This window comes from Acartia tonsa, chromosome 12, assembly GCF_053477335.1.
Source record: "Acartia tonsa isolate MP-2025a chromosome 12, ASM5347733v1, whole genome shotgun sequence".
Classification (NCBI taxonomy): domain Eukaryota; kingdom Metazoa; phylum Arthropoda; class Copepoda; order Calanoida; family Acartiidae; genus Acartia; species Acartia tonsa.
The window spans coordinates 23991640-24005523 of NC_137271.1; the positions used below are offsets into that span (position 1 = coordinate 23991640).

General features: G+C 38.5%; 1 protein-coding gene across 1 annotated transcript in view; it reads right to left on the reverse strand.

The window, feature by feature from the left end:
* The window catches only part of LOC145334018 (uncharacterized), an 87816-nt gene that overhangs the window by 10381 nt on the left and 63551 nt on the right, over nt 1-13884 (reverse strand). Inside the window, exons 16-21 of the mRNA XM_080179296.1 lie at nt 13813-13873; nt 12768-13030; nt 12294-12355; nt 11613-11688; nt 10893-11009; nt 9708-9746 (exon numbers count right to left, since the gene is read on the reverse strand). Coding sequence (XP_080035422.1) covers nt 9708-9746; nt 10893-11009; nt 11613-11688; nt 12294-12355; nt 12768-13030; nt 13813-13873 — 618 coding nt within the window. The remainder of the gene's footprint in view (nt 1-9707; nt 9747-10892; nt 11010-11612; nt 11689-12293; nt 12356-12767; nt 13031-13812; nt 13874-13884) is intronic.

Here is a 13884-nt window from a genome sequence, read left to right on the forward strand (position 1 = left end):
GATTTAAATTTCTTCATAAAATTGTACCATTCTACGCTTATTTTCAAGAATTAAAAGATAAATTCTTACCACATATGATGTCAAACTAAGCCGGAAGGCTTATTTGAGATCTTCCACGGATTAGAGCGCATGTATATTCAAGCAATACATTATTTTCATTCACGTAGCTCCTCACATGGGAATCATCAAAGGAAAAGTGCGCGTCTTTTTTGTTTGTTTACAAGCCACGCGCGGAGATAGTTAGGAATGCCGCATAACACACTCCATCTCTGGGGAATTCTGGTGTAAGGAAAAAGGGGATTAATGGGTTCGAACTTGCCAGGGAATACAAGAAATACATACCGACACACACCCGTCTATTCACTGGGAATCGAACACAATACCTCATCTTTGCAATATACGTGCAGACAGTGTCCACGAAATCACAATCTCATAACGCATAAATTACAAGAGTTTAAAATGTCATGGCCATAAGGCCTAAATTAGTTATGGTAACTTACGAATACCACAATAACTCAAACCGCCTCAGCTACCACATAAGGACAGGAATAAGGAATGGGAAAAGCATTCAACATTCATGAATTGTACATTTACCACTCACACATCTCATTATATCATGGCCTCATAATCTCAATAAAATTAGAATTACAGACCATGTAATTGCAAATACATGAATTAATAATCATTAGTACCTAAACTTCAATTAGGTACCTACATAATAAAATAGGTATATGATTTTTATACTAAAAATCGCATCGATAATTAAATAATCAACTCAAACTTTTTTCATCAAAAGAAAGAAAGATTAAATAATAACATTTTTTCTACTAAATCTTTTTGCTAGAAAAGAAAAGTAAAATTGCATAAAAACTTCTCAATAATTAGAATTTTTCTTCGACAGAAAAATAACTTGCTTACATCTAAACATTTTTCAGATAAGATAAGTAAGATCCTTAAATCTAAACATGTTTTAATAAAATAGATACTTAAATCTAAATAAAATATGACTGTAAAAAAATCATCAAACTTCGGAAAGTTAAAATTTCATAATTTTAAATCTTCGTGAATCAAAATTGCGTAAAATTAAAATTGCAATTGAAATATGCAAATTAAATTTACTAAAATAAAACAAAAGCTCAATGTAAGAAAAGAACTTTTCTAAAATGCTGAATCTTCAATTTCTCTCTGTTTTAAGAAGAAAGCAATGTATACATATTCATACAGTCATAATTAAAGGCAATTTGGGCCTCAGTTAGAATGAATCCCTCAAGGTACAAACTAACAACATCCATCAAATATTAATAAATGCCTTGTTCCAGCTATCCTGTCGGACGTTATGACTTTCCATCACATCTTTTGATACTGCATAATTTCCAACAGGATTTCTGGCCCAGGGCTGCATCAACTGAAACAAACATAATTAGTGATGTTTAATTCAAATCAAAAATAAAAAGAATCATGAAATAATTCAAAGAAACTTTTAAATTCATCAATCAAAGCAAATCAAAATTAAAATATTTTATGCTTTAGTTTTGCCGTTTTGCGTCATGCCTGGCCGAGGAAACAGAGCTTAGGTACGGCGTAAAGCGGTCTTATTAAGCTTAATTCTGCGAATATCAAAGAATCTACTTAATTCATCGCGAAAAAAATCTGCATTTTTTCTTTAGGTACATCAGTTCAAAGGTAAATAGTAATAATTTTAATATGCATGTATTATTAAATTATTTATGTGATTGTAATAAATCTTAAAGAAATATTTAAATGATGTAAAAATCTCATTTTGTTAATTTCTTATCATATCGAATTTCAATCCAACAAGGATATCTGTTTATATCTGCGTAGGTACCTAGGAAATTTTCCTCGAAAAAAATCCCTGGTCTCGGAAAGACTTAAATCATTGAAAAAACTTGCGAAAACGTATAAAAAACTTAAGTTTGCATTTCAAATGAAAAAAATCTTGCATTGATTTGAAAGTTTAAACGAAATTGTATCAAAAATTGCGTTTTTTGTCTTTCGAAAAAAATCTGATAAATCTACCGAAAAAAAATAAAAATTCAAAGTTAAACAAGAACGATACTTATACTAAACTTTGGGTAGATTGATCTTGAGCAGTCGTCTTGCGGAAGTCTCGTTATTTGTGGCGGCTGCGTCATCTGATAATTTGTATTTGGCAACCACGGTCCTTCCACCTGGGCGCACTTCTTGAACACGTCCCAATCTAAACTTCTTCATCAAACTTGTGCTGTCATCAACAAGCACCACATCTCCTGGCTCGAGCAGCACCTCGTTGCGGCGCCACTTGATGGACTTCAACAGCTCGGGCATGAGCTGCTCCTTGTACACCTGATGGAACTGCCGGGTCAACTCCTCCAGGTTCTCCAACCTCCTGGTAATGGGTTCTTTGCAACCGGTTTCAAACGTACAGATTGCATCATTTGTCCTGCCTCCAAGCAAATCAGCAGGTGAAATTATTCTCCAGGTATTGACGTCTTCTCCTGCAGTGGCATACGTCAATGGTTTTGAATTCAGCACTCTAGCTGTCTCAGCACACAACACCAGTAAATCATTGAAGGTTACAGTAGCACCGGCCAACTTCTTGTTCAACACCCGCTTGACCAGCCCAACCTGCCTCTCTACAGTGCCAACGAACGAATGTGCAGCTGTGGGCACAAGATGCCATTCAAAATGCATCCTGGTATCCTTCAAAAGTTCATCTAGAATGCGCTTGGTACCAGCCATATTGGTACCACGATCAGTAGTAACTCTTCTTGGCATATTGTAGAACGCCTGAAGCTTTCTCAAGCCGACCAGCACGGCTTCAGTTGAATAATCTGTCAAAACATCAATAAACACAGCCTGTGTAAATCTACAAGCTACTATCAACAACCAGACTTTGTACTTTGTCTTGGTTCTCCTGGTGCCAACGCCAGGTTTCACAACTTCTATGGGCCCCGCAAGGTCCATGTGCACCTCTTGGAAGGGCACTGACGGCTCCACACGGTCTGGCAGGATATTAGCCATTGCGGGACTCGAACGCTTGGCATACTCGATGGAACATGCAGCACAATTCTTGACCACTTTCATAGCCTCCATGCGGCCATGTGTGATCCAAGCATACCTTCGGCTTTGCGCCAATGTCTTACGATGGCCTCCATGGCCCAGCTCATCGTGAGACTGTTGAAGGATGAGCTTTGCCAGCCTGTTGTGGCGGCTAAGCAAGACAACACCTGGGCTGTCCTTCATAACTTTCCTTGGGCCTCCAGCTGCGGCCTCAAGAGCTTCATCACCTCTGGCGGCCATTTTGAGTATTGTAAATGACCGAAGAGGAAAACATCCATCATGACCCACTATGGGCCAACAAACCTGGACTTTGTGATGATACGGTTGAAGAGAATCGAATTTCCCCTCGGCGTCCATGGTCATATCCTTCTCTTGGTTGAAGGATGTCAAAAACAGGTCACAAACAGAATCCAAGTAAGTGTTTGTGAAAGTATAGTTCTCATAATACCTAGAACTATCATTGTTGCTACCACCATCCTCATTTGTTGCAACACCACGTTTCTTGACAAGCAACAATTTGAAACAGTTAGCAGCCTTAAGAACTGCAGCTACAGTCCTTCTTGCCTGCCTGTAGGTCCTCCTTGCCAGCGACCTCCAGAAATCATTGTCCACCATCTGTGTGAACATTACCTTGAGCTTCGCCATCTTTGGATTAAGCTCGCTCTCAGGTATAGATGCATTAACCTCACCCGCCGTTTTAACGGGCCACTGGTCCTGTTCCAGGCGCAACCAGCTTGGACCTTCCTGGTATGTAGATCCAGGTTGTACATCCTCAATTGTACACAAACCTCGCGTAGCTAAATCGGCGATGTTGTGTTGGGTTGGAACCCATCTCCAATCTTCAGGGCTCGTCAACTGTTGTATCTCAGAAACACGATGACTGTTGAAAACATTTAGCATAACACTGTCACTGGATAACTGCGCCAGGGCACAGCTGCTATCACTAAAAAATACTTTGCCAGAGATGCTGAACGGTAGGGCTCTGACAACTGTATCCACAAGCCTTGCCAAGATAAGGCAAGATAGCATTTCTAACCTTGGTATAGACTCTATCTTAACTGGTGCGACACGTGACTTGGCGCAACACAAAACTACATCAAAACCTCCAGCAACTGGCCATCTCAGGTAGGTGATGGCTGCATAGGCTGAACTTGATGCATCACAGAAACCAATTACCATTGGAAGCCCCAATGGCTTATCAGGAACCATCGAACGTCTGAACGACACATTTCCAAGTGCCGCCCTGTCCTGGAGGCTGCTCACGAATTCTGACCTCAACTCTCCAGGTATGGAATCATCCCAGTCGCATCCATGTATGCAAACTGAGCGTAGACATAGCTTGGATTTAAGCAGCAATGGTGCTGCAAGACCCAATGGGTCATATAACTGCTGTACGATTCTCCAAACTTCTCGTTTAGTTATCGTCTCAGGTAGACTTCTCCAGAGATCCTCCAAATCCAGGTCTTCTAGTAACTTTCTACCCTTTATCTTCGCGCCGTGGTTGGCTCTGACAGGCAAGAACAATATATCCTGTTTTGGGACCCAAACAATGCCCAAAACTTTCACACTGTCAACATCATCTCCAGAATAAATAACAGATTTAAATCTGAAATTTCCAGGTTCAATCATCTGCTCCAGCTCTCGGACCAGCTGGACAGCTTCAGGTTTACTGTTATGACCGCTTAAACAGTCATCCACGTAAGTACAAGTCTCCAATTTGACAGAAGGAGGATCTTGATACAATACAAATTCAGATCTGAGTGGCTGCTGAACATCTCTCCACACATCTTGATGGGCTACAACATCAGAACCTCTAATCTTCTCAGATCCATAAACATCATGAACATCCTGTAGGGATCTTCCACCAAAAATACGACCAGTGAGTCTGAGGGCGGTCATGGCCATATTGCCGGCGAGGGCTTCACCAAAATTAACAGTTCTGGTGAGGTAAACCTCCGGCTCTCCATCAACTGTATCAGCAAAAAATACACGTTTCAGCTGAGAATCTTCATAGGTAGCTAACAAACTATTATAAAACTTCTGGATGTCAGCCACGAGTGCACACTTGTAACTTCTGAACCGAATAAGATTGTGCATCAGGGAATATAATGGAACTGGCCCGTCCATCATAATACTGTTGAGACTTAGCCCCTTGCAACAGAGGCTACTGTTGGCGCATATCCTCAACGGCGTGGAAATACTTTCTTTATATGCGCAGACTAGGCTCGAATAATACACAGGCCCAGTATAAGACAGATCTTCTGGTGACGCTTTTGTATACACGCCACGAGAAACAGCTTCATTGAACACTTGGCAGAAAGTATCGTATTCGCCTTTTTTGACCATTCTCTGCCGGTCACGCAGGCAAATCTTGTACGCCTGCTCTGAGTTATCAAACAACACACTTGGCGGCGTCTTGTAAGGATATGAAGCCGTCCAGATACGGCTCTCAAGATCCAGCGTCAAACCTTCTTCAATCAGCTGCCGCTTACGCACGTCCAAGGCGGACTGCCCGGCGGCAATGGCGGCGCAATGGCGGCAGTTCTTACAGCCGCTGCACATTGATGGCGGCTGTATCCCCAAACTTTCTGTGGAAAGGAACTCCAACTTGCTGACCTCTAGCTTAGTAGCTTTACAAGCGACAGGATTAGCAACAGTCCTGCCGTCCGCAGACACAACTAGATAACCTGTACCAAATAAGCTTCTGTACAGTCTAGAATCACCAACCATTTTATCTGCACACGGGAACATAGCTGGTGTCAGATGACCGATAAGCACGTCTATCTTACTGTCAACCATAGAGAAATTATCAGGCTTCATATCAAAAATTTCGGCGGCGGCTGCAGGATCAATAGAACGTAACCCTTCGTCAGTACCAATGCTGGGCACTACCGCCGCCTCCAGAATATGGCAATTCCGGTTGCGGTCAACCAAGCAGATTTTAACTGTAGGACATGCTTGGCTCTTTCCATCTGCCAAAGAAATAGTAGCTGTGCGACCAGTTGATGGCAACTCTAACTTCTTGGCGATACTTCTAGAAATCAATGTGAGATTTGCTCCAGAATCCCACATTGCATTGACGGTGACTTGGCGATTGTCAGCTGCCACAGCTGGTAGCTGCTGCAACATCAGCATATAATTATTCTTGCTGAATAACTGTGATTCATAAACTGCCGCAACTTGTCCACCAGCAACAGATTCGTGTAATAACGAATTATGGGGCTGATTGCAGCTGTCTATGGTACAGCTGCCAAGTCTATCAGCCTTAGGGCAATCAGCAACCCTGTGCCCCTTTTGCAAGCACAACAAACAGGCACCAATTTTCTTGATAAAGTTTTTACGTTCAGGAACAGACAAATCCCTAAACTTGGAACACTTAAACAACAAGTGTTCAGAACTGCAACCTTCCGACGGGCAAGGCTGTTTCTTCTTGGTCTTTGCTGGAGACCCAGGTTTACCTACGGCTGTAGCTGCTGCCGCAGGATTACCCTTCTTCTTAGAGGGGGTGTCTGTATCAGTCGAGCACCTCATTAAAATAGCGCCCCTCTGTTCCTCAATAATCTGCAACAACTTTGGCACGTTCGGGACATCCATTGAGCCCAATGCCAAATTAAGCTTGTCTTGAAAATCTCGGGGTAACTTCTTGGATAAGGATCACGGTCAACCACTGGCTGGTGGTAACCTCATCATCTTCATCATCTTTAGTTAGCTGCTCCAGCTGGCTAACTGCACCACCAAACTCTGCTAACACAGTCACAATCTGGTTGGAGTCCGACGGTTTAGACTTCTTCTCCCATTGGTTGAAAAGGCAGAGCATTTGACGTGTCTTAGACTTGAAACGCGCGTCAAGGTAAGCCCACTGAGATTCATGCGATTGAATCTGAGTTAATTGGAGTCTCAGCTCTTTATTTTTACAGACCTTCTCACTGCTCAACAATAACTGTAAATATGACGGGTCCTGTCCTACAGTAAGCTTTTTAAAATTGTCTTTGAAACTTACGTAAGATGCTTCCTGGCCGTCAAAGGAGGGAAGAAGACGTTCGTCGACACGATTCATATATCCTGGCGTGAACATAGAACCGGTGCCAAACTGTGGTGTGCCAAACGGTGACACAAATGGCGATGCTGTCGAGGCACCCGCCGTCGTTGTGGGTGGCTTCATAGGTTCGAGCTTAACCTCAGCCAATTGTTTCATCAAAGCAGACAAAGTGTTTATAATTGGTTCGGGTAAGGGAAAATATGACCCTTTAATAACTTTCACAATCTTCAAGCATCGATCATATAGTTCAGCCTTATGGTCAGGCAAATTATCACCAACTAAATCAACAACACTTTGAATGTCACTAAGCTCTTCTATAGCATCAAGAGCGTCCTTCAAAGCACTATAGTCTTTTTGCACAGTAACTATATCAGAATAAATGTCACTAAACTCATCAAGCTCTTGGATTCTCAAACCAAGCTTGCTAAAACCGACCATGATGCTGTCGAATGTCTCGAACTTGTCATGGACAAGGATTGACTCCTTAGTGAAATGTCTAACATCAAGTTCTGAAGAATCACTGACCAACTTCATCACTCTACTTAGTTCACTGGTTAGGGCCTCAACGGCTGGGCGCAGCCGCTTTCCCAATTGATCACCTTTATTCTTTTTAGGACCCATGATTGTCACTAAAGTTAACTGTACTGATTATGACTATATTAATGTGTGGTAAGGTATCACAACCAACACATTCACAAAACTTCACAGATTCTTCTTAGCTGCATCTGTTCTGTCTTGTTTTCATTGTTTCGGAACGCAATGCCTAGCCGTTCTTGAAATCTTATCTCGAAGCCCTCCGAATGACCAACATAGTGAAGTTTACGAATGTGTATTTATTACCATGAAAACAGTAAGTCTAAAACAAAAATATAAGAATTAATTACATAAAATTAATTGTTATTATTTTGTAACATCGAGGTTGCGTGATTTCAATTTAATAAAAAATATGAATTTTCTAAAAAACTTTAAATTGGCACGAATCATATTAAATCGCATCAGAAATTGATAATTTTAGAATAAAATGATCAATAATATAAAAGTAAATATTCGTATATCAAAACTTAGCAGTTAAATGGTCTATTTATTGAAAAATTAATGATTTAAATTTCTTCATAAAATTGTACCATTCTACGCTTATTTTCAAGAATTAAAAGATAAATTCTTACCACATATGATGTCAAACTAAGCAGGAAGGCTTATTTGAGATCTTCCACGGATTAGAGCGCATGTATATTCAAGCAATACATTATTTTCATTCACGTAGCTCCTCACATGGGAATCATCAAAGGAAAAGTGCGCGTCTTTTTTGTTTGTTTACAAGCCACGCGCGGAGATAGTTAGGAATGCCGCATAACACACTCATTCTCTGGGGAATTCTGGTGTAAGGAAAAAGGGGATTAATGGGTTCGAACTTGCCGGGGAATACAAGAAATACATACCGACACACATAGTGTCTGGGAAGGTTTATAAATATTGGGAGGGCCCGAGGGGGGGTACCACAATCTTCCCAAGAAATATTTTAAAATGTCGCTAGGCAGAACCACTGAATGACTTACTGAACTTTCCTTTGCACAAGGGTGCCTAAATTTTTCTTATTAAAACTGCAGTTTAAAGTGGGGGGTCGATCCCCCCCCCCCTCAGAGGCCTCTAGGTGCATAGCTGCTAGTATTTTATAAGATCCTTATATATTTTTTTATGTATTTCCTTACAGTTTTTTTCTCAAGTGGCCCTTCTCTATTTCCATAAATATTTATGCAACTAACCACTTTCCAAAGTCTGCTACTAAACTTTTTTTAGTAGCGCAGCTACTCTATAACTAGTGCATAAAAACTACAATAAATATAGAATATACATGGACTTCATTTATTGGTCAGTTCGTGCATCCAGTAGAAGAGGAGAGAATTAGGTGCAGGGGGTGAATGGGGGAGATCGTTATTTTATCCAGCTACAAGTTTTACTTTATTAGAGTACATTATAATCTGGTGTAAGATTCAAGTAATAATAAATCCATTATTACTACTTAAATTCTAATCTTTATTTGAACCTAGTACAAATCATAAGCTACAGACAAAAAACCTTACTACTTTATATAATAGGACTGTCATATATTTTTCTGTGCTACTTATGAATATTAATGTTTTTGTTTAATCTATAAACTTTTGTGTATATTGTTTACATATATACACAAAATATAAAGTACACTTTAACAAGGATAACAATATCCATATAAGTATATAGATGCATAATCCAGACAACTTTATGCTTCAAGTGCCAGAAATCCTTTTTGTCTGCTAGCAAATTGCTTTTTGTTTTATTTAGTTACTTGGCTATGGTTATATTTCCGATGCTATTAGCTGACTTGAAACACTGTTGGGAGAGTTACATATAGCCCATTCTCCCTCTATTCTTATAATATTATATATAATATATAAAATCTACACTTACACATTTATCATTGTATTAGGTGCCGACATTTTTTAGATTTTCGTTCATTTTTGAGCATGTATTTCGACTTGGCTTTAGATTCGACATGTAGTGCTTAGTTAGTATTTATAGACAAGTGTTATTCAATCAAATGTATGGTTGTCCTTAATGTAAAAATTTTTACCTTTTTTCCATTTCCATCTTTCTCTGCTTCGGGATTTTCCTGTACAAAAAAATACTTTGATTTTTTTTGGAGGGGGGGGGGGGCAGCTTGTACCAATCAGCTATACAGCTAGATAAATAGCTAAAAAAGATTGATGCATGATAGACCTTAGTCTTAGATCTTTTGCATTTAGATAAACATACAGATTTTATAGACATATATTTAGTCATATAGATTAATAACTAATAGAATTAAAGTTATTGTTTGGGTTAAAGCCAATAAATGAGAAAGTTTAGAGGCAAAAGTATAGGATTTTTAGATTTTTAGAAACATGTTCTTAGCTGGATCTTTAAATCATTTTAGTGGTGAGACAGATCGAGATGAGCCAACTTTCCACCAATGAGAGCACAGCATTTTATGAAATGCCGCGCTGTGATTGGCTAAAAATTCGGCTCACCCTGATCTGGCTCACCACTAAAATGATTTAATGATCCATCTAAGAACAAAACAGTTAAGAATCTAGACTTTAAGATTTACAAGTATATCAAGGAAGGAAGGGGACAAAGTCCCCTAAGTTTTATAATAACTTTTTCTTATTCGTAGGCTGAACAACTTGAGGTCTTTTAGAGGCTTTTGATTGGTTGGTTTATAAAGTTGATTGTCCAAACTTTTCAACCACCAATTGTATTATATTTAAGGTGTAATTTTGTGTATCATCAATGGGGAAGTACATCGATTTCTTCTCCATTATCAGATCCCTGTTATAGATAGATACCTGACAGAATCTAGGTCTCACAACTTTAGGGTTTATGCAATGGGTTTGGGAGGTTTAAACATGTATAGATAGATACCTGGTTGAATTTAGGTTTCAAAGTGTCTAGAGTTTGGGATTTTTATATAAATTTATATATAGATGTCTGTTTGAATCCATGTCTTACAATTTTAGGGATCTAGAGCTTGAGCTTTAAAGATTGATAGATAGATAATTACCTGTTCGAATCTAGGTCTCACAATTTTAGGGTTGTATGCCATTGGTGAGGGAGGTTTAAACATGTATAGATAGATACCTGGTTAAATTCAGGTTTCAAAGTGTCTAGAGTTTGGGATTTTTATATAAATTTATATATAGATGTCTGTTTGAATCTATGTCTTACAATTTTAGGGATCTGGAGCTTGAGATTTACAGATTAATAGATAGATAATAACCTGTTCGAATCTAGGTCTTACAACTTTAGGGTTGTATGCCATGGGTGACGGAGGAGCAAGGAAAGGATTTTTCTCACTCAACTGCAGGCTGGCCTTGCGTCCATGGGAATATCTTTCCTGAAATTATATTTCATTATTTAAATGCATCCGGTAAAATTTCAAAAACATTTCCAGGTAAACATGGAATAATTAATTGGCAGGTTTGAATCTATTTTCACATATTCTCCTATAAATTCTTTTTTGGCAAAAGTTATATTTTAAAAATTAGTTTATCTAGCTACTGAAAACCAGGTAAAGAGGGGGCATAGGATTGATCATTTCACAAGTCCCTAACGTGTAATAAGTGTCTTATTTGTTGGTTTAACAATTTTGGGAACTAATTAACTTGTGTCATATCACAATTTCTGGTTTTTCGGTAGCTAAATAGATCAATTATCTAAATATTGAATATTGAATTTTGATTGGTTGGTAATTGAGTATCCAAACGTTTTAACCACTAATTGTAATCTACAGAAGAGGTAAATTGGTGTTTTATCATAAGGTTTGTATATCAATTTATCGGCCTTTGTCTTATCCCCTATGATCCCTGACTAAAAACAGAAAAAAATATAACATGTGTAATAAGTAGTTTCTTTGAAAGTCAAGATGTCCCAAGGGTTTATTTTTGACGGACGTATCTCAAATATAGAATAGCGTATCTACTCTATAATAAATACTTACATTAAATGGTAAGCTGGCATTACGTCCTAGCGGAGACCTATCTCGTTTGTGCGTTGGTGATGGTGAGGGGATAGATCTAAAATAAATGTACAAGTATAGTATACAGGCCTAAGTGGTGGGGGCCTTTTTTTGTCTTTTTGCAAATTGATTTCGGCTCATTTGTATTGACGCTATTGGCTGATATTCAAAGAGCCAATTGAAAGTTAGCAAACCACAGGGTCCCCTCTGTGGGAAGAGTACCATAAGTATATTCTTTTACTTTAATGATATAAAAAAGATTTAATTATCAAAAAAATGGTAAATTATACAAATTATGACGAAATGGGATACTTTGGACTAAAGTTTTATAATTTGTTAAATTTTTTAACTTCCTTTTTGTCCATATAACCTAATTTATTGAGTCAGTAGATTTTAATTCAATCAATTTGTTTTCCTATTTTTGTTTTAAATGAAGCCTACAGGAAAGACACTCTACAACTGCAGAAATATGGAAACTATTAAAAAATTAGCTTAGAATTTTGCTTTTAGCTGGTGTAATTTAGAATTGAAATTTTTATTAGGAAAATAAACAATTTTTAAGATTTTCAACTCTTTAAAATATAATTTCTCTTCAACTCTATCTTTCTCTCTATTTCATATCATCGTTATAATGAAATTCTATTGTATAAAATGAAGCAATACCTATTATCAGAAAGGCAGAAAGATAGTTTTCTTTTATCTTTCCTTTGTCCAATATCTTCTTCCTAACAATATAAATAGATATATAATTGCATGGATGTAGCACCAGGTGTTCATGTACTCCTTTAAAGCTAAGATTAATGAACTGACTAATAAATAAGCACCACTGTAGCAACCTAAATTGACGACATATTTTGACATATATCCACGTATTCTATATACATTAGAACAATTTACATTATATATTTGCTTCAATCCTATTATAAAAAGAAGTAAGGTTTTATGCAAGGTGGGAGGGGAAATTGGATTATTTATCAAACTAGTCCCCAAAGTATTATAATAAGGTTTTCTTATTCGTTGGCTTAGCAACCTTGGGTACTTTTATGAATATTGTTTAGTTGGGTCAGTGTTTAAATTAGTAGGGATTTACATCAATTCATATACCCTTGTCTTATCCCTTTTATCAGTAGATATTACCTGTCCCGCTGGATTCGCCAGTGACCGGAAGGGAGAGCTGGGTGTGCTACACCTTGAGTGACCGGGACTCGGCTGAGGTAGGTAGGTCATCCCACCACTAGGAGAGAGAGACAGCGGGTAGAGGGTGTGGGTGGAGGAGGAAAGGGAGGAGGAGGAGGGCGGGAGGGGGGAGTAGTGGGGGGAGGGAGGGTAGAGGGTATTCATGTTGGGGGTAAGGTGGCCTGAGCTGGTCTGAGGTGGTGGGTACAGGCTGTTCATGTTACCTGTGGTCGTAAAGTATAAAGGTATGAATAAATGGAAATTAACTTAGATTAAGCACTATATGTAAGTCAGTACCTGTCTATAGTGCCCTAGCAAAATGGGGATAGATGTCACTGCTTTTGGCCTACCTTTTCTATTGACGTCGGGAAAAAAACCTATACCCAATCTCTTTTCTAGGGGGTTTCTTTTCCCCTTCTCTTCGTCTTTCCCTTTACTATGACGTCAATAGACAAGGCAGGCCAGAAGCGGTGACTTCTATTCCCATTTTCCCATAGTCATAAACTAAAAGTTAAAATTTCACAATTTAGATATAGAGAAAATGCAATAGTTTAAAGTTATAGTTATCTGTAACAGGATGTCTATGTGTCTGTCTGTCTTTGCCTAATGATCTTGCTAACTTTTCTGGTTTTGTTTAATAATGTATCTTCTCATGCGTCATGGAAAGGTTTCGAACTATTTTATCTACCAACCCCCCTACCTTACAACTTTTTCTTATTCTTTTTATAATTGAAAAGGGGGATCAACTCCACCCCCACCCCCAACTAAAGTGCTCCTAGAGGCCTCAAAGAGCATAGCTGCTAGTAGATATTTAAGTATTTTATCCATTTATTTAGGGACAATGGGTATTTAAAAATCAACCAATAGTGTCGGGAATATTAACAAAGCCAAGTAGCGTAAATCAATGTGCTAGCAGACGAAAAAGGTCCTTGGAAAATGGGGGCAGGTAGTTATCTGTATATACATCTATAGATTATTCTCCATTTATTAATTCCTTTACCCCTGCCTGTGTTAGAACCTGGAGGCATGGAGAAGAACAAAGGATTCACAGGTAGGAAGGGGATCATCTGAAAATACT